The sequence below is a fragment of the Grus americana genome, chromosome 2 (assembly GCF_028858705.1).
Source record: "Grus americana isolate bGruAme1 chromosome 2, bGruAme1.mat, whole genome shotgun sequence".
Taxonomy (NCBI): Eukaryota; Metazoa; Chordata; class Aves; order Gruiformes; family Gruidae; genus Grus; species Grus americana.
The window spans coordinates 31,964,837-31,985,580 of NC_072853.1; the positions used below are offsets into that span (position 1 = coordinate 31,964,837).

The 20,744-nt window shown below is 41.9% G+C and overlaps 1 protein-coding gene across 2 annotated transcripts in view; it reads left to right on the plus strand.

Moving 5' to 3' along the window:
* The window catches only part of ZNF704 (zinc finger protein 704), a 115,606-nt gene that overhangs the window by 60,828 nt on the left and 34,034 nt on the right, over positions 1 to 20,744 (plus strand). For both annotated transcript variants that reach the window (XM_054814771.1, XM_054814770.1), the window contains exons 3-5: positions 11,219 to 11,322; positions 15,441 to 15,673; positions 19,380 to 19,480. In XM_054814771.1, the coding sequence (XP_054670746.1) occupies positions 11,219 to 11,322; positions 15,441 to 15,673; positions 19,380 to 19,480 (438 nt within the window). The remainder of the gene's footprint in view (positions 1 to 11,218; positions 11,323 to 15,440; positions 15,674 to 19,379; positions 19,481 to 20,744) is intronic.

The window sequence follows — 20,744 nt, forward strand, 5'->3', positions numbered from 1 at the left end:
TCTAATCTAGCATGCTTTTTCCTAAAACAGAAGGACCCAATCCTTCTTTAGCTCTTCAACACACTGCCAGTCAGTCAGAACATCAGCTTGTCTCCTGAATCATCATGGTATAGAATCAGTGAAGGCAGTTTCTTGCCACTGGAATAGCTTCTCGGGCTTTAGTTCTTATTATTCATGTTTAATTTGGAGCAATCAGGGGTTACTATAAATCATATCAAACAGTGGCTGGGTGTCTAGGTGACTGCGACGCTGTCATTCAGAAAGTCCTGTTACCTTTCCATCCTTGGCAATGTAACCTACCCTGAACTGTGGCTTGATAAACGTAGAGCTTGGTGTAAAGAAATACTGAAGTTGCTGTGCATGTTCACATCAAAAAGGAAAATTTTAGGAGGGGTTGTCATAGCAAATAGAATCATAGAATCAGAATCATTTAGACTGGAAAAGACTTTTAAGATCATCAAGTCCAACCGTAAACCTGATACTACCAAGTCCACCACTAAACCGTGTCCCTAAGCACCACATCTGTATGTCTTTTAAATACCTCCAGGGATGGTGACTCAACCACTTCCCTGGGCAGCTTGTTCCAGTGCTTGACAACCCTTTCAGTGAAGACATTTTCCCTAATATCCTCCCCTGGTGCAGCTTGAGGCCGTTTCCCCTTGTCCTATCGCTTGTTACTTGGGACAAGAGACCAACACCCTCCCTGTTACAGCCTACAACCTTGCTACTTTCAGGCAGTTGTAGAGAGCAGTAAGGTCTCCCCTCAGCCTCATTTTCTCCAGGTTAAACAACCCCAGTTCCCTCAGCCACTCCTCATAAGACTTGTGCTGTAGACGCTTCACCAGCTTTGTTGCCCTTCTTTGGACACGCTCCAGCACCTCAATGTCCTTCTTCTAGTGAGTGGCCCAGAACTGAACACAGTACTCAAGTTGTGACCTTAACAGTGACGAGTACAGGGGGACAATCACTTCCCTAGTCCTGCTGGCCACGCTATTTCTGATACAAGCCAGGATGCTGTTGGCCTTCTTGGCCACCTGGGCACACCGCTGGCTCATATTCAGCTGGCTGTTGACCAACAACCCCAGGTCCTTTTCTGCCAGGCAGCTTTCCAGCCACTCTTCCCCAAACCTGTTGCTTGCATGGGGTTGTTGTGACTCAGGTGCAGGACCCAGCACTGAGCCTTGTTGAACCTCATACAGTCGGCTTTGGCCTTTTCCTCGTGCTTTGTCACTATGTTTTCCCCCACATCCAGTAACTGGTAGAGATTCTCCTTAGCCCTCTGTTTGTTACTAATGCATTTATAGACACATTTTTTTATTGTCTTTTATGGCAGTAGCCAGATTAAGTTCTAGTTGGGCTTTGGCTCTTCTGATTTTCTCCCTGCATAACCTCACAACATCCTTGTAGTCCTCCTGAGTTTCCAACCCCTTCTTCCAAAGGCTGTAAACACTCCTTTTTTTCCTCAGTTCCAGCCAAATCTCTCTGTTCAACCAGACCGGTCATCTTCCCCACCAACTCATCAGCACATGTGGACAGGCTGCTCCTGCACCTCTAAGATTTCTTTCTTGAAGAATGTCCAGCCTTCCTGGACTCCTTTGCCCTTCAGGACTGCCTCTCAAGGGACTCTGCCAACCAGGCTCCTAAACAGGCCAAAGTCTGCCCTCTGGAAGTCCAAGGTGGCAGTTCTGCTGACCCCCCTCCTTACTTCTCCAAGAATCAAAAACTCTGTCATTTCATGATCACTGTGCCAAAGATGGCCTCCAGCCATCACCCACAAGTCCTTCTCTGTTCATGAACAACAGGTCCAGCGGGGTGCCTTCCCTAGTTGGCTCACTCACTAGCTATGTCAGGAAGTTGTCTTCCACACACCCCAGGAACCTCCTGGACTGTTCCCTCTCCACTGTATTGTATTTCCAGTTGAAGTCCTCCATAAGAACAAGGGCTAGTGATTGCAACACTTCTCCCCAGCTGCTTATAGGATATTATGTCTGCCTCTTCATCCTGGTCGGGTGGTCTATAACAGCATCCCGCCATGATATCTGCCCAAGCAGTTGTGAGGTCAGCCGTGGTTTGTGTCTCCTGGATCGCTGCAATAGCAAGGATGACCCTGGAAGATACTTTACAGTGCTGTGACCTATTGGCTCATGTATGCCATAGAAACAGTGGTTTAATTTTTGGAAGTTCCACTCTTCGGGATATAATATCTCACCTTGGCAGGAAGCAGAGGGTCATCTTGGAGGTGTTTCTGCCTCTAGTCTCCAGATCTCTTTCAGTAGTACTGATGGCTGTGAACAGCCTTGTCCAGAATCGGTGGCTTTTTTCTTTCCAATTCGGTTTGCTTCTAGCTTGAGAACAATAATTGGAAAGCTCAAAAAGACTGACATGTAAATACTAACAATAAAAAAACCTAACCCTGGGGGTCATTTTTTGGGGCTGATTTGATTTCACCAAAGTGCTTGCCATCTTGTTTGCATTAATAGGTATACATAGCAACAGAATAGCATGCTTGTAGCTCTTTGATTTGGTGAGAGGAAAACTTACAGGCTTTTTCAAGTGTTTTACCAATGTATATTTTATTAGAAAAAAAGGTGTATTTTAGTGTGTGGAGGGACTTACAGCAGCTTTTTAGAGATAAATTGCGCTAAACAAATTATCCATGTAGATGTGTTAGGACTGTATATAGGCATTGATATTATAAAACATATTTTGGAATGTTAGAATTAAGTTCATACAAAGTGGGAATCATACTGCTGCCAATAGATAAGGGGGAAAGAAGAAGGAAGAGCAAAACATTTCTGGCCTTGTATTTTGTTTTTTACTTTGGAAAGAGAAAATTACCGTAGCATCTGCCATAAGAATATCTTCAGCTAATCACTGGTAAAATAACTGTGCTCAAGAGTTAAGGAAGATTAATGGAAAAAAACAATTTTGCAAAAGGCTCAGTGAGAGCATTGTGAGAAAGAAACATCAGACGTAGTAGTATTTGGGTGGCTCTGGCTTTGGGGCTGGGTGACAGCAGCAAATGGCGCTGAGCTTCAGCAGCAAGCTTTGTAGAGGGAACGCCAGTGACCTGGAGGGGCAAGGTGTCTTACCTTCTCTCCGTGTTACCAGTTGGCATCAGCTGTTCCCTTAGCACATCACAGCGCTTTCTTGGCACCGTTCTTGTTACGCTTGATGAGCTGGGACCTTTGGTTTGTACTTTTCCGTGTTTCTCAATTTTCAGCATGGTAATTTGTATTTCGCTGAGCAGTACCTCTTGGCCATTGTAGCAAGTGGTCCAGCCCCTTTCCCTGAGGAAAGCATCGGAAGTGTGATGTTTTCTTTCTGTAAACAGTATCCCATCAGAGCGCTCCCATCTACGAGAGGGGATATGCCTGTGAACAAGCTAGAACAGTAGCATAAGGCAAAGGCAGGAAATGGATGAACATGAATATTTTGGATAATATTTGGAATAATTGGTCCATTGCTTCAGGGCGTTATTGAGACTTGGTTTGTAGAGACTGAGTTATTTATTGTATCAGCAAGTGACCTTTAAAGTAAAGGAGATGGAACAGAAAATCTTCCCAGAAAATCTTCAAGGTTTGTGGGTGACCATAAGGGATAACCGTTCTCTGCAGGGTTCTGTTATTGCTTTCTGAATTTAATTTTTGCTTTGCACTCATAATGTATCAAGTGATTAGCATTTATTTGATTGTTCTGTTTTGAAGCAGACGATCTCTATGTCATATTCCTACTTCAGCTTTTGTCATTGCCCGGAGGGCTCTTCGCCAGATAAGTTCTCCTGATATGTTGCAGCTGTTTGAAAAGTAAAAATTATTCATTGGATCAATTTTTTCAATATATAGAATAAATTGTTCCTGAAAACTGCAGCTTAATCTCCCAGTGTTGAATGTGGCTTGCTTAACTGTTCCCATTTATGCAGGGCATTTACAAACTGTAGATCTTATCACTGGCCAATAACGAGAGCAGTGTTTTACTACCCATCCTCTCCCTCCTCATGCTCAGCACACTGTATCCTATGTTCTGTAAATCAGAGAGCGAGCCCTGGAGTTCAGTCCTGTTACCATTTGAATAGGTTTGAAACTTCAGTTGCCTTTAAGGAAGGCAGACAAGTTGCTTAAGAAGCGGTGATAAAAAGTCTTCGATGAAAAAGGCATTTTCCATCTGTTTTGCAGACTTTGCCTTAAGCAGACTTTTCTGGGGAGTCTTAGAAGGCAAAGCAGCTATTCCTGCCACCAAGCTGCAGAGGGGACGGTGGCAGCAGAGTGTGTCTGTGGGATGTGTTTGCACCAGACAACAGAGATTACAGTAATTTGGCATCCTTTTTGTTGCTGGTGCAGCTCTGTCAGCGCTCCCCAAAGACGTCTGATGCGGTGGTAGCCAACAGAGCCGCCAGGATAGCATCGCTGGGTTGTACCCCGTAGGGAGGAGAGGGGCGCTGGGAAAGGGGTGCTCCAGGTGCTCCCGGGGACACGCCTGGCTCGGAGAGCCGTCTGCTGTCTGGGGGCTTCAGCGGTGGGCAGGGGCAGCTGAGGGGGAGACAGCCGAGACCCCTGTGGATGGGAGAGTACATCAGCCAGCCTTTACATCCAGATACTGTGTTTTGTTGGTTATCTAAATCTAGAAAATGGTTGTAAGAACAACTAGATTGTCTTCTGTCAAGTTTTAGTGTGTTTAATGATAACAGCTAGAGAAATGCCTGTCTTTACAGAGTCCTGTTTTTGCGCAGCAGGGGGAAAGTAATGCATTGTCTGATGTGAGGAAAAATAAAAGACTTTGAGAAACACACCTGCATTACACACCACTTTCTCTTCAGTTCTGTTAAACATATTTTCTTCTCCAAGATGCTGAGAACCGCTCTGTGAATGTCTCCCATATGATACGACTAATTTGCAGAGACTTTTTATTGTCTTTAAACCATTACACACCAGATAGAAAGTCTGTATCTGCGTTACTGATGACTGTATCAACTCATCTTGGCCTCTAACAGACCAGCCAGACTTCCAAAGGTCCTTTAAATAATTGAATCACAAATTTTTTCAGCTTGGCTGAGAGTGGTGGAGAGCTTTGAGGTGGTCTTTGATGCACTTTTGTTTTTTCCTTGAGAAGTTCAGGTATATAAGTTTTTTAGGACAAAAATTCCTATATTAGTATAATAAAGATTTTGATCATAATTAATTTCTAGTCACTCTTGTTATCCTAACAAATTGCTTGTGCATAACCAGAACAGCAGAGAGAGACATGGAAAGGGCAATTATCCTGTATATGAACTAGTCTGCAAATATTACAAAGTTAAGAGTGGAAAAGGTTAAGTCTAAGTTTGGCCGTGATGAGCAAAGGCAGAAATCCCTAGCTTCTAACTGGCGCATCGTATTATTGTGTCTGCACTTTGGCTATCAAATGCCAGTTCTCTTTTTAGCTGGGTAAATAGTAATGCTCCTTTATGTTTTAACATGTAGCATTATAGGACTGTACTGATTTAATAGAATTGTTGAAAATATTTCCCTTTGCTTTTTGGTTTATTGTGCAAAGTTACAGCTTTTACCAAAGAGTGCTCAGGACCTTGAGCTGTTTATATGGATCATTCTCTCTGTAATTTTTGCTTTTATCTTTGGCAAGTGGGTTAATTTGTAATCTTCATAATCAACAACCAAACATAACAGCAATGAGCAAGATTATTTATTTATCTGTACGTCAGTATTTTGAGTTGTTAGTTGGTAACCAAATATTATTGTAAATGTAAGGTATTTTATGGATTAATAATATTTTGCAGCACGGTATTGTAGTTCTTTGCTCAGGACCAAAAAGTGTTTGTACTTAGTTTAGATATCTGGAGTCACAGCCACATACATCTTTTCTTGCTGGTTCCTTGTTAGGATGTTGCGTTTGCCATTAATGATGAATTGAAGAAACTGAAAATCATTTTATTTCATCTGTAGAAAGTAATTTAAGATTTTTATTTCTTTCAGGAGTACTTCTGTAATTACTAGTGCACTGATTACAGTGATTCATTAAATGATGAATCATATTTTTGGTGTACAAAAGCCTGTAACAACGTGCTTATCTATCAGTTTTGATACAGTGCTCAGTATGACGGCATCAGTGTGATGTGGCTATAATCAGGTGGTCAAACTAAGACTTCAGAGGTCTCTCTATGAGCATTTCCAAGTATAAGCATGGAAGGGAGAGACCAATTTAAATGCACTGTTATTTTATCCTAGTTGTAGCGTATTAATGCACGCATATTTATATGGTACTTCCTTAACAAAAGATCAAGGTGTTTTGTGAACCACTGTCATAAGCTGGTTTTTGGGTGGAGGACAGTAGCCAGGTAACATGGCGTATCAGCATTTTTGTGCTTGACAGCTGCTGTTATTGATCAATCCTAGTTAAAATTTTTTATTTCATTTATTTTTTACTGTGTCCCTTTGGTGAGAATAGCAGTAAGAAATAGGTAAGCGCCTATCTCTGTCAAAACAAAGAAGAATCTAAGCCTTTTAATAAATCTGAATGCTTAGGGCATATGGGCTTCAGGTGATTATTATTTAGAAAGTAGGACAAGGAAAGACAAGATCGAAAATGCTGAAACTGCAGGGGGATGTGGTTCTGGAGAAGGCGGCTGCATCTGGGACCATCAACTTCTGTAGTCAACCTCCACTTGAAGTAATTGGAAATATCCTTCCTCTTCCCTTCTCCATGGGCTCGTCTCTTGGTTAGCAGAGTTTCTGCCCCCTTGCAGCCTGATCCTGCCGGCTACAGGATGCTGCTGCCCCTGCTCCCCTCCTCTCACCATCCAGCCAAGAGTAGAGCCCTGGTGAAGAAATGCTGCCTGGTCCGCACTCAGGGCAGCTCCGGAGCATAGGAGGGCACTTCCCATTTTGGTTGCGGGTCAGAGAATTAACTGAAAGCTTTGGAGTTGTGAGCAGGGAAAACAAATTTCTGTCTGTTTTTTATTTTTCCTTTGCTTAAAATGAACATAAGTTGTCCTTTAAAATAAGGTCAATTTTATCAAAAACACTTGCTACCACTAGCAATTTCTCTGTTAAAAGAATATTCTCCAGGATCCTTAAAATATGTTTGGGTAAAGTACTGACCTAAGATGCAGTCTTTCCAAGAGGAAGAGATGCAGGCTTTTTGGTCTAAGCCAGGCAAATAATAAAGAATAGACCAAAGACTTGAAAACTAGAACAAAATATGTATTTTTAAGGATTTTTGAGAGAAAGTTCAAAAAAACCCCAAGTTCCAACCATAGATGATAGTGTGGCTGGTAGAGGGAAGAAACAGCAGCAGTGTGGTATAGGTATGTCCAGATGGGAATAACGCTCACTAGGGAGTGGGAAGGTGACAGTGTCCAGAAGAAGGCTTGTGCAGCTTTCATGAAGGGAGGTCAGGAAGACACTCCCTCGCCAGAAGGTTGCTAATAGGGAGGAACTGCACCAAAAGCTTTAATCTGTGGATTCAGTCCCATAAGGAAACACACATCCTAGGGGACCTCAGTCAGCTGAGGAAATGTGACAACAGATCAGCTGTTGTGTCATGTTTCGACCTGGCTGTGGTACAAGCGAGCAGTTTGGGACATTTGTGTAGCCTTGGACTTGTCCTGGACCCTCTTTTGCTCTTCTTTTGGAGCTTAAATCCAGTCTTTCCTTGCAGAGAGCTCTCACTGAGGAAGATGTGATAGTTTCTTAACACCATTAAATGAATTTTTTAAAATGGTAAGTTCACCAGCAAAACAAAGGAATAAGAGTGAGGGTGGTAACTAAGCTAAATTTGAGCTTGGCTGTTAAAGAGAAGGACTGTTTTAATACCAGGCTGGCCAGGTTAGAGTATTGCAGGGATCAAGTGAAACCTTCATGAGGAAGCAGGGAGACATGAAGCCAAGAGGCATGGGGTGGTGGTAAAAGATCCATCCCCAAGGGTCTCTAACTTCTGCTGCTTATGTCTCAGCTGGTTCATTAAAATTCAGCTATTGGTGTGTGTTTGGATTTATGAAGATTTGGAAATAAAGGATCTAAAACTGTTCGGTGTCATATGCAGACTGGATCTGGATATATCCATCCAGAAGTTGGGAGGCTGCATTTGGAGACAGGGATGTGGGATTAGAAGAAAGAAGACATCTTCATAGCTGTGTAGTAGATGATTTTACAACTAATTTAGATTTCATTGCACCTAGTAAGAGTATAAGCGATGACAGGGATTATAACTTCACTCTGCAGAAAATCACCTTAGCAATGGTGGAATAAATGGTTTGTGAACAATCGATGTGTAACAGACAAGTTATTCTCCCTTCTGAGTGCAAATACTGTTGAACAGCTGCATCCAGACTGAACTTTCCAGTGGAGAAAGCTGGAAAAGACTGGGGCAAGTCTTTAAGACATCGACTCACATGTGATACAGACTAAATGCAGATGGCTTAAGTGGTTCCTGTCTTCAGCTTTATGCTTTGCCTCTCTCTCAAAGGCCGCTGTTCCTGCAGCGGTGCTGGCTGAGTGTTATATGAAATATGTGTGTTTACATTTATGAGCCAAACTGTAAAAATGTGTTTGGGAGCAGAGTCACATAAGCCAGCACTTGTAGCTGCTAAAATTCTTGTGGCTGGGAAGTATGAGCAGAGCATTCCTTGTTTGCTGGATGCAGCTGAGGAGCAGTAAGTAGTAAAAATGACTGTGATTCAAAATGGGCAGGGAAGAAGTTCAACGATTTATTTATTTGGGCTTTACAAATTAAAAACCTGTTAAATTACATCTGGTAGGAAAAAAGCATTCCAGTAACTGCAAGAGTGTGATTTAGCATGGTTAAAATTGGGGTGGGGGCAGGCAGAGGCCATTCCTGTCCCTTGTCCACCCATGAAAACTTTCATCTTAGGCACAGATGCCAGTGCTGACAATTTTGGGGCATTATTGACAAAATTATTTGGAGCAAAGGTTGGTTTTTCAGAGCAGCAGTCTGAGTCATTGTAGAAAGGACAAAAAAGCATCAATACAGCAGAGTTAGAAGTTAAATTTATAGACTATTTGGAGGAACTTTGGGATTAGCTCCGGGTCTAGACTGACATCTTTACACCAACTTGGCAAATGCTTGCAACAACTTCTGTAGCGTGATTTTGCAATTGCGCAGAGGCCTGGATGGGAGTGCGTTAGTCCTGTTGCCACACACAGAAGAGCTTATTCGGAAGGCTGATTGCAAACACTAGGGATCATCTTCTCCAGTGTATCAGGAACCTATGGTCATTTTGTCCTCATATGTTGCAAAAGAGTAAACGTTAGTGGTTCATCCACAACTGGATAAAGGAGTAGGGACAGTCGGTGCAGTCTCACAGGAGTGGACTACAGAGCAGCTGAATGCTTCTCGGAGAGTGGATTTTCATGCTGGGATATTTGGTAATTGGAAAATCATCTGGCAGGGTTGGTCTCCAGAAAATGTAGCATCTCCATGTCATCCCTGAGGAAAGGTCTTCTGGACCCAGAGGAATTTGACATTCTGAGCGAAATAGTCTTTGGCAGGCGAGAGGACCTGATGGGTGATGGATTCAGGTATTAGCAGATTATAGCAAATATCCAGGACCTTTCCAATACTCAGTGATGACCATATGGCTGCTGTGCTCTGTGCAAAAACCTTGGCTGAAGGAAAGGAGGGTTTCTAGGGGTATAATCAGAACGCAGCAGAAACCATCATCAGTGTTTTGGCATTTATGTGTTGCAAAAGACAGTCAGGAGAGCTAAGCTGTTGTGCGGCATGGGAGAGTGTTCATTGGCATCTGCATGGGTCCTTGCATCAGCCAGAAAGCAGCTGTGCGCTTTTTCATGGACAAGTTTGAGGTTTGCTCATAAAAATATCAAGAGGCTTTAACTGTAGCGTAGCTTCCAGTTAATGAGCCTTTAACATGATGGGTGAAATAGGATTCTAGGAAGGGGACTGCAAGCAGCGTGCAGACTTGATGACTTACTGATCAACAGTGGATGGAAAACATCAGGTAGCTGAACACTTCTCATCTTGGGCTTTAAATAAAGACTCAACCTGATCAGTTAAGTAGAGCTCCTGTCAAGGCACAGAGGAAATTCTAGAAACCCCACAATGTGGAAGGGGTGGTGGTGGTGGAAATGTTTACTTTTGTAAGAACAAATTTAACTTGATCTCTAGTAAATGAGATGGTCTTGGATGATCAATTGTATGTTTGAAAGCAAGTGTTTACAAGAAGCTATCTGCCTATGTTCCACAGTTCCACAAGGATGGAAAGCTAAAGTCCGCTAAACCTAGTAGGTTTAGTAGTTTTGGTTTGGTACGTTCATTCTTCAGAAATGGTATGTTGTACTGCTAACCTGTCAGGAAAAGTTACTTTTGGAAAAAAAAAAAAGGTACATTTTTACAGCCAATGAAAATTTTGCATTGTCTAAAAAAAACCATTGCTCCTTGAGCAGTGGGTCACTGAAGCATGGTTTCTGGAGGCATCTGTTGTCTCCAAATCCTCTCTTCCCTCCCCTGGAAAGCTGGCTGTCCACCTCTCCTTTATTCCCCTTCCCCATGCCCTCTCCTCTGCCTCTTGCCTGATTTTATTTTTTTCCCCCCAGAACTCACTGGTTTTAACTGCATAAATCGAAGCAGCTACTTAGGGCCGGTTCCCAGCAAGGCTGAGCTAAGGCAGCGACGTGTACCTCTCTTCCTGCTGCACTGTCCTGCTGGCTCTGGCGCCCGTCGCACCTGCAGAAAACTGACCCCACCCCACACTGGTTTTCTGCCAATTTACTAATTATTTTACATAATTAGTTTATAATCTGACTAGGAAAAATCTGGGATCAGTTCATAGTTCTTCCTCACCCTACAGAGATTAGTGTATGTTATTGTTACTGGTAATCTTACCTGGGTTTGCATCTCTTTCTTCAAGAAAAAAAAAATGTAAACAGATGCTTAGCTTTAAGGATATGAATAGCTAAAATTCTGAAAAAAGGGTAGAGAGTCAAACTAATGGAGGGTCACATTAATCCTGATAATTTTATACAAAGATGTATTTTCTTTTCCCATTGCTTTTCCTATTTATGCTGAGCTGGTTTGCTTAAAGTAGCTACTTCGTATGCTCAGGTTGCCAGAATTTTTGAGAACTCTGCTTGGTGGCTTGCTTTGGTTACAGGCTTAGGTTTTGGTCTGTTATTTTTAAAAAATACACTAAAAAAAGTTAAGTATTTGCTGATGTGTTTCCTGCCTCCCATTCACTGTGTTTCAGAAAATCTTCAGAAGAACTGGACATGGATAAAGTAACAGCAGCCATGGTACTCACCAGTTTATCCACCAGCCCTTTGGTCCGCAGCCCTCCTGTCCGACCCAACGGTAAGCTTTCAGAGCAGCGCCTGGGCAGGGGCTGCAGGGAGGGGGCCAGGGCCGTGTATGCAGGGGCTTGTTTCCAGGAGTTGTGACCGTGATGGAGGACAAAGGGTGAGGTGTCTGTCTTCTGGCAGTGACGTGTGTGCTGGGCATCATACTGAGCTTTGCTCCGATCTACTCAAGGTCTTTGGTGCAGCATTGGCAGAAATGAGAAGAAACCTTTTCTGTAACTGTAGAGTGGCTCCAGTTTATGAAATGGGAGGTGTCCCATTTCATAAATGGGAGATGAGCGCTGTGGAAGGTCTCCTGACCTCACTGAAACACTAATTTTCCAAACAGCTTATTTGCATTTGCACATATACAGCAAACATGACAGCAGTGGTTCTTGTCGTCACTCCATGGAAATCCAATTTTACTCAACACTACAATGAGGAAAAGCACTTCCAGATCCCAGCCCTCGGCCGAGAGGCTGTGCACAAACGGTCTGCACGACAACTAGTCTGTCTCTGCTGATGCAGGATTAGACCCTCAATTCTTCTGCCCTTTGTAACTCTCTGATGGTCTACCATCAAATCCATAATCGTTTCAAAGACTACCTCCATTCATGGTACAGCAGAGACACACAAAAATAAATATAAAATGTTAGTGGTAATAATGAGATTGCTAATGAAATACAATTAATCTATGCAAGCTTGACTGCAGTTACAAGAAATTTTTAAAAGTGTTATATCTTAAGGAATAATTTAAATTAGGACAGCCTTGGTAGGATGTCTCAGCATTGTTTGTAGGACTGGCTTTTCTTACTCATAACTCTTAAATCGATACTAAATGCCCTTCTACTGTAAATAATTGGAGTACTTTGAGGAATACTTACTGATTGTGAATTAATAGGGCAATAGTCTTTGGAGTTGTTCATGGAAGCAGAGGCAATCCACTGAATGATATTGTACTTAAAGGGATCTGTACCATGAGAAATGTCCCAACTTTCAAGATTTTTGAACAAATAGTGTGGTGTTTTCATTTCTTTCCAGAAAATGTAAATTTTATCCATTTAGCTGGAAGTCTAGCCATGAACACCCATGGCTCCTGCCTGTGTGCTTTCCAAACACTAACCAAATCTTAAAACCAGAAGTGTTTATGGAGTATCACTGCTCCCCAGGAGCCCTGGGAAACCTCCAGGGTGACATCCCCAGTGACTGTCCCACCTCAGGACTGGAGGTTGCCAGCCCCCAGGGAAGACCATTGGAAGGGCAAGAACATACCTGCTCTCCAGCTGCTCCAGCTCACAGCTGAAACTGCAGATGAAGGGAGATCTGTACTGATGTGCCAGGCAGGGATTCGGAGTGGCCAAGTCACACGGGTGTCCCACGTTGCATCCGTGGTCCCGGGGAGCTGCACTCGCGTGGGGCAAGGCAGTATCTGCCACCTTCAGCAATTTGAGCAGATGACAGTTGTCGAGAGCAGCAGTGCATGTTAGCTAGCAGCTGTCGATTGGAAAGATCTTCCAAACAAGCCCTTTTGAATTGCTAATAGGTAAATGGTAGCTGTTAACCGCGTTTGATATTTCTTCGTGCAACCTGAGTGCTCTTTGATATTTCTTCACGTAGCTTGTCTGGTTATTTCCCAAAATCTGGGAAGACAAGCCTGAAAAAGTAATTCACATATTTTCAGTAGTCACCGACAGGATTTTGAAGTTGTTATTGGGCACCTTCGCCCTGAATATTTTAGTTTTGCCTGAGTGAGGACTTACTAAAGACTTCAATAAAAATGTAGAGATTTGATAATTTCAAGCTGAATTAGTGTTGCAAGTCTAGGCTGTGATCTTCGTAATACGAGCTCCAAATGTACTAATGATGAATTCTTTGTACATCTTCTGGAAAATGGCAGTAAGTAGCAGTGTACTTAAAGGAACATTTGTTTAAACAAATGGAATTTTGCCTAGAAGTAAAAAAATACCATTAGCATTAATATTGAAGTCTGATCTGTGCTGGAATTATTGGGGATGATCGCCCGTGTAAACTGGATCAGAGTTTGGCCCCTGTTTCCCTGCAGCTGAGTAATATTTGGTCTGGTTCTCTTTCACGCAACTCCAGCAATGTGAAAAGAGCCCCAAAATAAGAGTAAGTTGCATTTATTTATATTTTAAACTCCTTTACATTGACAGATTTGTTACTATTAATGAGAACCAGTGTTTGTTGTTTTTCCTGTTGTCACCCTTATTCAGCCTTTTCTGTACTACTTTAAAAATGTTCTTGATTTACATCTCTTTCTCAGCAAGGTGAGGAGAAGCTGTAAACCCTGAGAATACAAAGTACCATCATAAATGTGTCAGAAAGTAGTAGTTGAAGGAGTGCTGTTTCCTTTGTTTTTCTGAAGAAATGGGAATTTTAAGCTATGCTGAGGTCACAAGTTGATACCAGATGTACTTCTTGGCTTTGATTGGAGACACAAGCACAAATACTTAAAAGAAACAAACAACACCTCCGTTACAGTCACATGAAAACTCGGAAGGCTGTAATTATGAACCAAAACATGACATTTTTATATGTTAACTTATTAGCCGCAGGAAATGTATGTGTCCTTTTCCAAAGACGAATTGGGGGGGGGGGGCGTTGTGAGAGTTGATCACACTTACGCTCTGTGGCCCTGATCAGTAAGTGCAGGGACTTGGCTGCTGCCTACACAAAAGGGTATTTTTGTGCCTGTGCTTACATGATGGAGCACTGTGTTCTGTTTTGTGAGCAGCTGATGTTAATGATTAAGGGTTTTATCCAAACCCAACTGAATTAGGAGAAAAAAAAAAATCATTGGTTTTGGGTGGCAGGTGGTAGACATTATTTTCTTGCTGATGTCATTAGTTAAATTTATCTGTAAGAAATTGAGAAGGAATGAAGGAGTGACTTCTGCAGAACTCTTAAAGGCAGGCACTGGCTTGAAAAGACTCGTGTCTCACACTTAAATAACATTTCACGAACAGATAAGATGTTATTTGCTTGCCAGTTCCCAAGTCGGCTGTTGTACAATACTCAGGCACCTACGGTGTCATTGGGAAAAGCTTTCTGTATCTGACTTGTGGAGAAACTGCACCTAAACCGTCCCTGCACACATGCCGGAGCCCTGTGAGAACATGAAGCTTCAGGCAGAGCCGCCCGTGGTTGCACCGCTGGACACGCTTGGGCCATACCTTTGCTGAGCTGATGACCTACATACTCCTCTCCTGCCAGAAGTCCTTTAGCGATTGGGAAAAGTGACATGCCAATGTCTAACACCTGAGGACCTCAGCACATGAAGCGTGGTTCAAGCTGTGCCTCAGGCTGTGAAAGCAGTGCTGTTACTCCCACCCAGTACATTGTAGAGTAACCTGTTAATTCGAGTGTCTGCTTACCTCTTAATGTCAGGGGAACTGCTGCAGTGAGGAGGGGGTTCCTCCAGCAAGTAGGTGTGGAGGCAATCCGGCATCTATGTGTCCCACTTCTGAAACCAGATGCCTGACGACACACCTGTATGAAGAAGAAGAAGGGATATCCTTCCAAGGATACATACCACCTTATTTAGAGATACAGACTAGGTAGAGGCGTGTGCACTGAGAGATTATGAGAAGACAAGAGTGTAATTATGGTTTTCTTTGGTGTTTTAGTACTGTTATGATGATCATGTTCTTGCAGATAACACTTAGTGTCCTGGGGCTCCGAGTATATGTCCCCTTCCCAGGGGATCTCCTGTTGGCCATGCGGTGGCTTGGAGCTTGCTCTGATGCCCCACCACAGCCGTGTTCCTATTGAAAGTTGAGGATGTATTTGAATGTTTTCCCTTAATCACGCATGCAATATCTGACTGCTTATTGCAGTTTATGCTCCAGAACAGGTTATTTTTCCACACTCAGCATTTCTTTTTAGAAAAATACTTTGTTGTTTTGGGGTTTTTTAAATGAAGAATCAAGTGTGGAATATATAATTTGTGTGCAGTGGGATAGAGTTGGTTGTCTTCTTTATATCCGACACTTTTGCTTTCCTTTATTGGACATGCAGTTAAATACCAACACAGCATCTAAGCCTTCGATAAAAGAGCTCCTTAGCCCTAACACACGATACTGTTGTAATGATGGCTGTTGTTCTTCTTGACAGAATCCCTAAATGGATCTTGGAAAGAAGGAGGATTTGTGCCTTCTAGTACCAGCAGCAGTGGATACTGGAGCTGGAATGCTCCCAGTGACCAGTCCAATCCATCCACCCCATCTCCACCTCTGTCAGCTGATAGCTTCAAAGCTTTCCGGACACCTTCCCAGCCAGATGATGGTATTGATGAAGCTGAAACAAGCAACCTTCTCTTTGATGAACCCATTCCTAGGAAGAGAAAGGTTAGCCTTATGTTAAATTCCATACCATGAAGAGATAGGATGTTGGTAGACTTACTTTGCTGTGAGAAAGGAACAGGTCACCCAAACAGCTCTGTATGTGTATCCCTCCTTGGCATCCAGTTAAGGTGGGTACTGAGCCTAGTCACTATGCCTCGTTCAACCTAGTCACCTACTGCACACACATGCTGCTATCAGCACCACATATTTGCTGGCAGATGGTGAGGTTCTACAGAGCCTCCTGCTCAGAAAACCCTAAAGTGATTTCCAGAAGGTGTTGCCTCTAGCCATTCAAGGGATTTCTTTTCTACTTTGGCAAATTCTTTGTATGCAGGATGCAACAGGCAGCCTTTACATGTCATCACAAAAACTGGATGTGGCCTTAATACTTCTTGTTCCCTGAAAGTGCTGTTTGTCTGACAGCATGTCAGATACCTTAATACTGTGAAGCTTTCTCTGCACAAACATATGGAGTAAAAAAAGGAGAGAGAGACCAAACCTGATGGCTTTTGATACAGTATTAGCTGTGGCCAAATTTATCCTCACTAGGAGTGAAAAAGCAGACTAAATAAAACACTGTAAAAAAAAAAAAGTCCAAAACTAACCCCAAAAAAGCACCGTTACGCTAGCAAGCAAGCTCCTCTTGAAGAAAAAGAAAACAAAGAGATGGCATTAGTCCAAGTTTCCTTCCCTCCCAACGCAACAGGACAGATTTTACATAGCAAGATGAAAAAGGGCTTTTTGTAAGGAGAAAAACCAGAGAATTTATTCTCCTTAGTGACTTTGTTTCTGGCTCAGTCTGAGATAGTTAATTGCTTCATCAACAGCGGGAAGAAGTTTTAGTGATTGTTTAAACCTTTTCAGATTTATTCTTTTGCTGTAGAAGTTGCTTATTTGCTGACCCACACTGTTCTGCCCTTGTTTGTGGGAGAGGGATGTAAAATGTCTCCGCTTCTTGCTAAAAAGGAAAAAAAAAACCATTGAGGACACCTTTGTTGTAATAAATTCGAAGTTAGAGCTGTTAAACTAAAGACAGATGATTTTTGGGGGGTGTGGAACAGGAGGAGTAGGAATGCAGAAGTGTGCTGTTTGCCTTTTACTTCTCAGTTGAAGTTCAGTTTATTAGCCTTACTCGTATTGTTCAGCTGTGATAAGACAGATGGGGTTGCAGCTGCCATCTTTATTGTTTTCTGAGTTGTCTTCAAATATTTCTATTTATGTACCCACCACAAATCTATTGCACTGTCTGTTCTGGTTTGCAGGGAATTTGCTCTGTGTGGCAAATGTTTAATTTGGATAAATAATAACAGTACCTGCCAAACTTTGTTTTATAAATGAACTGCATTTCCTGCAGGTTTTTTATTCTGGCCCCAGCACACTACTTTATCTGAGTACAGCTTCACACCTTTAGAAGCTGAAATAAAATGTGAGGGTGGTGAGGCACTGGAACAGGTTGCCCAGAGAGGCTGTGGATGCCCCATCCCTGGAAGTGTTCAAGGCCAGGTTGGATGGGGCTTTGGGCAACATGGTCTAGTGGAGGGTGTCCCCGCCCATGGCAGGGGGGTTGGAACTGGATGGTCTTTAAGGTCCCTTCTGACCCAAACCATTCAATGATTCTATGAAAAATGTTCAGGTTATTTCTTCTTCAGGGCTGCAAAAGTCAGAGGGAATAAACCTGGAAATAGAGTGACCTTACTTTTACTCATTAAAGTTTCTTGCATTTCATGTTTGGAAAATGTCTAGTTAGCAAACACTTCCCGTTAAGAAAGTTGTTTGCTTAAAAGTTTCCACTAATGTAGTTATTCCTCACCAAACCATTTTTCTTCTTTGATTAGGCAATTTTTGGAACTAGTCAGAAATGGAAGCATGGCTTATGTTCTGTATTTCTACTGAGTGAGATTTTATTTGGTTACATTAAAATGCATGGGGTTTTGCAGACTCCTAGCACTGATAATACAGCCAAAACCATGGTGGAGCTAGGAGATTGGTTTTACCGTCAAACTGGAGATTAACGTTAAACCATTCTGTGTTTGTAAAGATGCATATGGTGTTCATGATGTCATACCGGAATTCCTAAGATGTAAGAGATAAGCATGATCTTCATCTTGTCGCCATGGTGGGTGGTTGTGGGTTTTTGAGCTGATGATAGTATTGATAGTATTTAATATTATTTTGTACAAGTAAAAAAATGTATCTATCAGAATTGTTAGATAGGTTATACTTAATTTTAGGAAAAAAGAGTTCTGTATCTATTTGAATGGTAGTTGTATTATCAGATCAAAAAATTATAGAGGGAATTTATGTGCAATTTATTCTGAAGTAGAAGGTTTTCATACAAACAGTATGATCAGGTACCTCAAATTTTAAAGCCCTTAGCAACCATACTTTCAAACAGGAGATGTTAGACAGCCGAGTAACTTTGAGAACATGCTACTGCAATCAACTCGTAGTTTAAAAAACCCATCAGCTGAGATTTTTTTAAATTATATTCTAATCATCATCTAGCAAATGCTGAAACTTGCCATCTGCTGGCCTGCAGTTCCAAAGGGGCCAAATTGAAGAAACCACCAAGTCAGCTTTTGTTCAAGACCCAGTGAAACATGTACTTAACTCTAAGGATGTGCTTGTTCCCTTCTTTTTTTCAATCAAGCTTTATATGAATATTTATACATCATATTCTAATATATAATATTAGAATATTATGCATCTATATGAATATTTAATCTTACATGTAACTAAAATTATAGGATAATAATACAGTAAAGCTCTTCCTCATGTTTTATTTAATAATGTGCTCTGTAGTAATAGGGAAAATTATTTCTGAGAAGTAGAAATCATTTAGATATTATTTTTTTAATTTAAAATTTATAAAGTAGGTTTCATTTGGGGGTAAAATTAGCTTTAAAAAAATCTATACAGTTCTGCAACATCTATGTTGTTTCTTACCACATACTGTGCTTTAAATTAAGACTGGTTTTCTCTAGAGTCTTCAAGATATTGAAGATTGGGGTGGTTGTAGCCTTGATGGCTGTACTCTAAATCAATGATAACTCAGTTTAGGCCAATGAAGTTATATTAAAGAATATAACAAGAATATTAAAATGAGATTATACACATATTCTTTTAAAAATTTTGAACACAGCCAGATGGCTTCTCATTCTCTTGTCCAAGTAAGGGTCACAGCAGCTTCCAAATGAAATAAAAGCAGGTTTTGCCAGCTCACGGGTGAATACTGTCATAGCAGAAACTATGGTTTTCTGGTGCAATATTTTTATGTGCTGCAAAATTCACGAGCAGAAATATTCTTAAGGGATTGCTTTAGGAAGATCTTAATTTAAGAAGATGCCTTGCATTACGTGAGAAGTCCTCATCAGTTGTTCATTGAAAGGCTCCAAAGAAGTGTAGGAAGTTTTTATATTATCTACGTCCTTTAGTGGGGAGACAGAAACTAGAACTTGCAAATGAAAAAGCCATGCCAAAGAGTGGAGAGAAGTAAAGTTTCATCACAAGCTGCTCCTGCAACTTTTCACTGGGATTCTGCTGATGTTCAGTAGGATGCCACTGTTGACAGAGACTATTACATCATTACAAATTCGGAGTTAGAAGCTCTGAGCCTTCACAGTGTTTTGTAACTGTATATCTGTTTTGAGTGGTTTGATTTTCTTTCTGTCTTCCACACAACTGATGTTGCTTTACTCATAATTTTCAGAACTCGATGAAGGTGATGTTCAAATGCCTGTGGAAAAACTGTGGGAAGGTACTGAGCACAGCTGCAGGGATTCAGAAACACATACGGACCATTCATCTTGGGTAAGAGGGCAGTCTTTTTGGAAGTCTAAAGGGTTTGGTATAGAAGGGGAGCAGTCACACTTGGCTGGGGAGATGAACTGGATTGTCCTTGGCTTTTGTCTCTCAGATGCTTAGGCTTCTGAGGGAGTTGCAGAGTAGTGTGTCAAGGTGAATGAGAACTTATTCCAACAGTGAGGCACTTTCTTGAACTTTTGTGAACTTTGCTAGAAGGTCAAATACAGCTCTATGTCACACTGCTCTTCTCTAACTCAGTGGCATTTACTTCATATGTGCTATCTGCACATCACGTCCAGGCTGATGCTGTGCAAAGGACAGCAGGTTTCAGGGTCTTGCATGAATACTTTCCAGCCTTGATTCACATCAGATCAGGTGCTTGTGCTAGTTCTGAGTCAAATTAATGCCAAAAAACCCCCAAACCACCTGAGAAACCTAAGAAAAAGAAACTGAGTGGCAATTCCATGTGTATGTTACTTGGACTAGAAGCAAAAGCGAATTAATCTTGTATGACACAAGCTTGTTTCAGAGTTTTAGTTTGCAACTGAAATCTCCTGTGCAATTTGCTGAGTGACCTCGCTGTCTCATATCTAGTTACAGTGAGGACTTATGGTCTTCATCTATCAGATACGTGGAAATACATCTCCGTTGTGTAACTCTGTGTGACCCAGTGCTTAAAACTTAAAGTGACTGTGAGGAATTAGTCTGGTGTGGACCTCAGGAGAGTCTTTCAAACGTCATAGTAATTGCTGTTGGGCTTAGGCTCTGAAGAGTGAGGCTATCGGAAACAGAGAAATTCTCTCTCAAAATGCAGTTATGGATGTTGCTCTTTGTCCTGTATATTGTGGGGACATCCTTTTCGTGGCATGGGAGAGGGAGGAGTAACCAGCAGAACTTCCTTGGAACTTGGAGCTTGTAACTTTGCCAGAGAGAGGGGTTTTGGTGAGTGGCTGGCAGCGCTCTGGCAGGTGGTACTTCTGGTAGAGCCTTGCAAATGTGCTGAACCCATGCTCTCAATGGGTTTTATGGAGTAAGGTGGCAAGATTCAGGAGAAAATACACATGTATGAGCTGTGAGTTACATCTATATAGCATGTGGATTATGAATGTGCTAAAATAGTGGTTTGTTTGGGACTTCAAGATAACATGTAGCCTACTGAGAACTCCTGCTTTGACTGGGCTGCTTCGCTCCTAGCACTTGTGCTCAAACACACAGCAGATAGTGCCAGGGGATGCAAGGGCAATTAAGCTATTTACATCTCCTCCTTCAG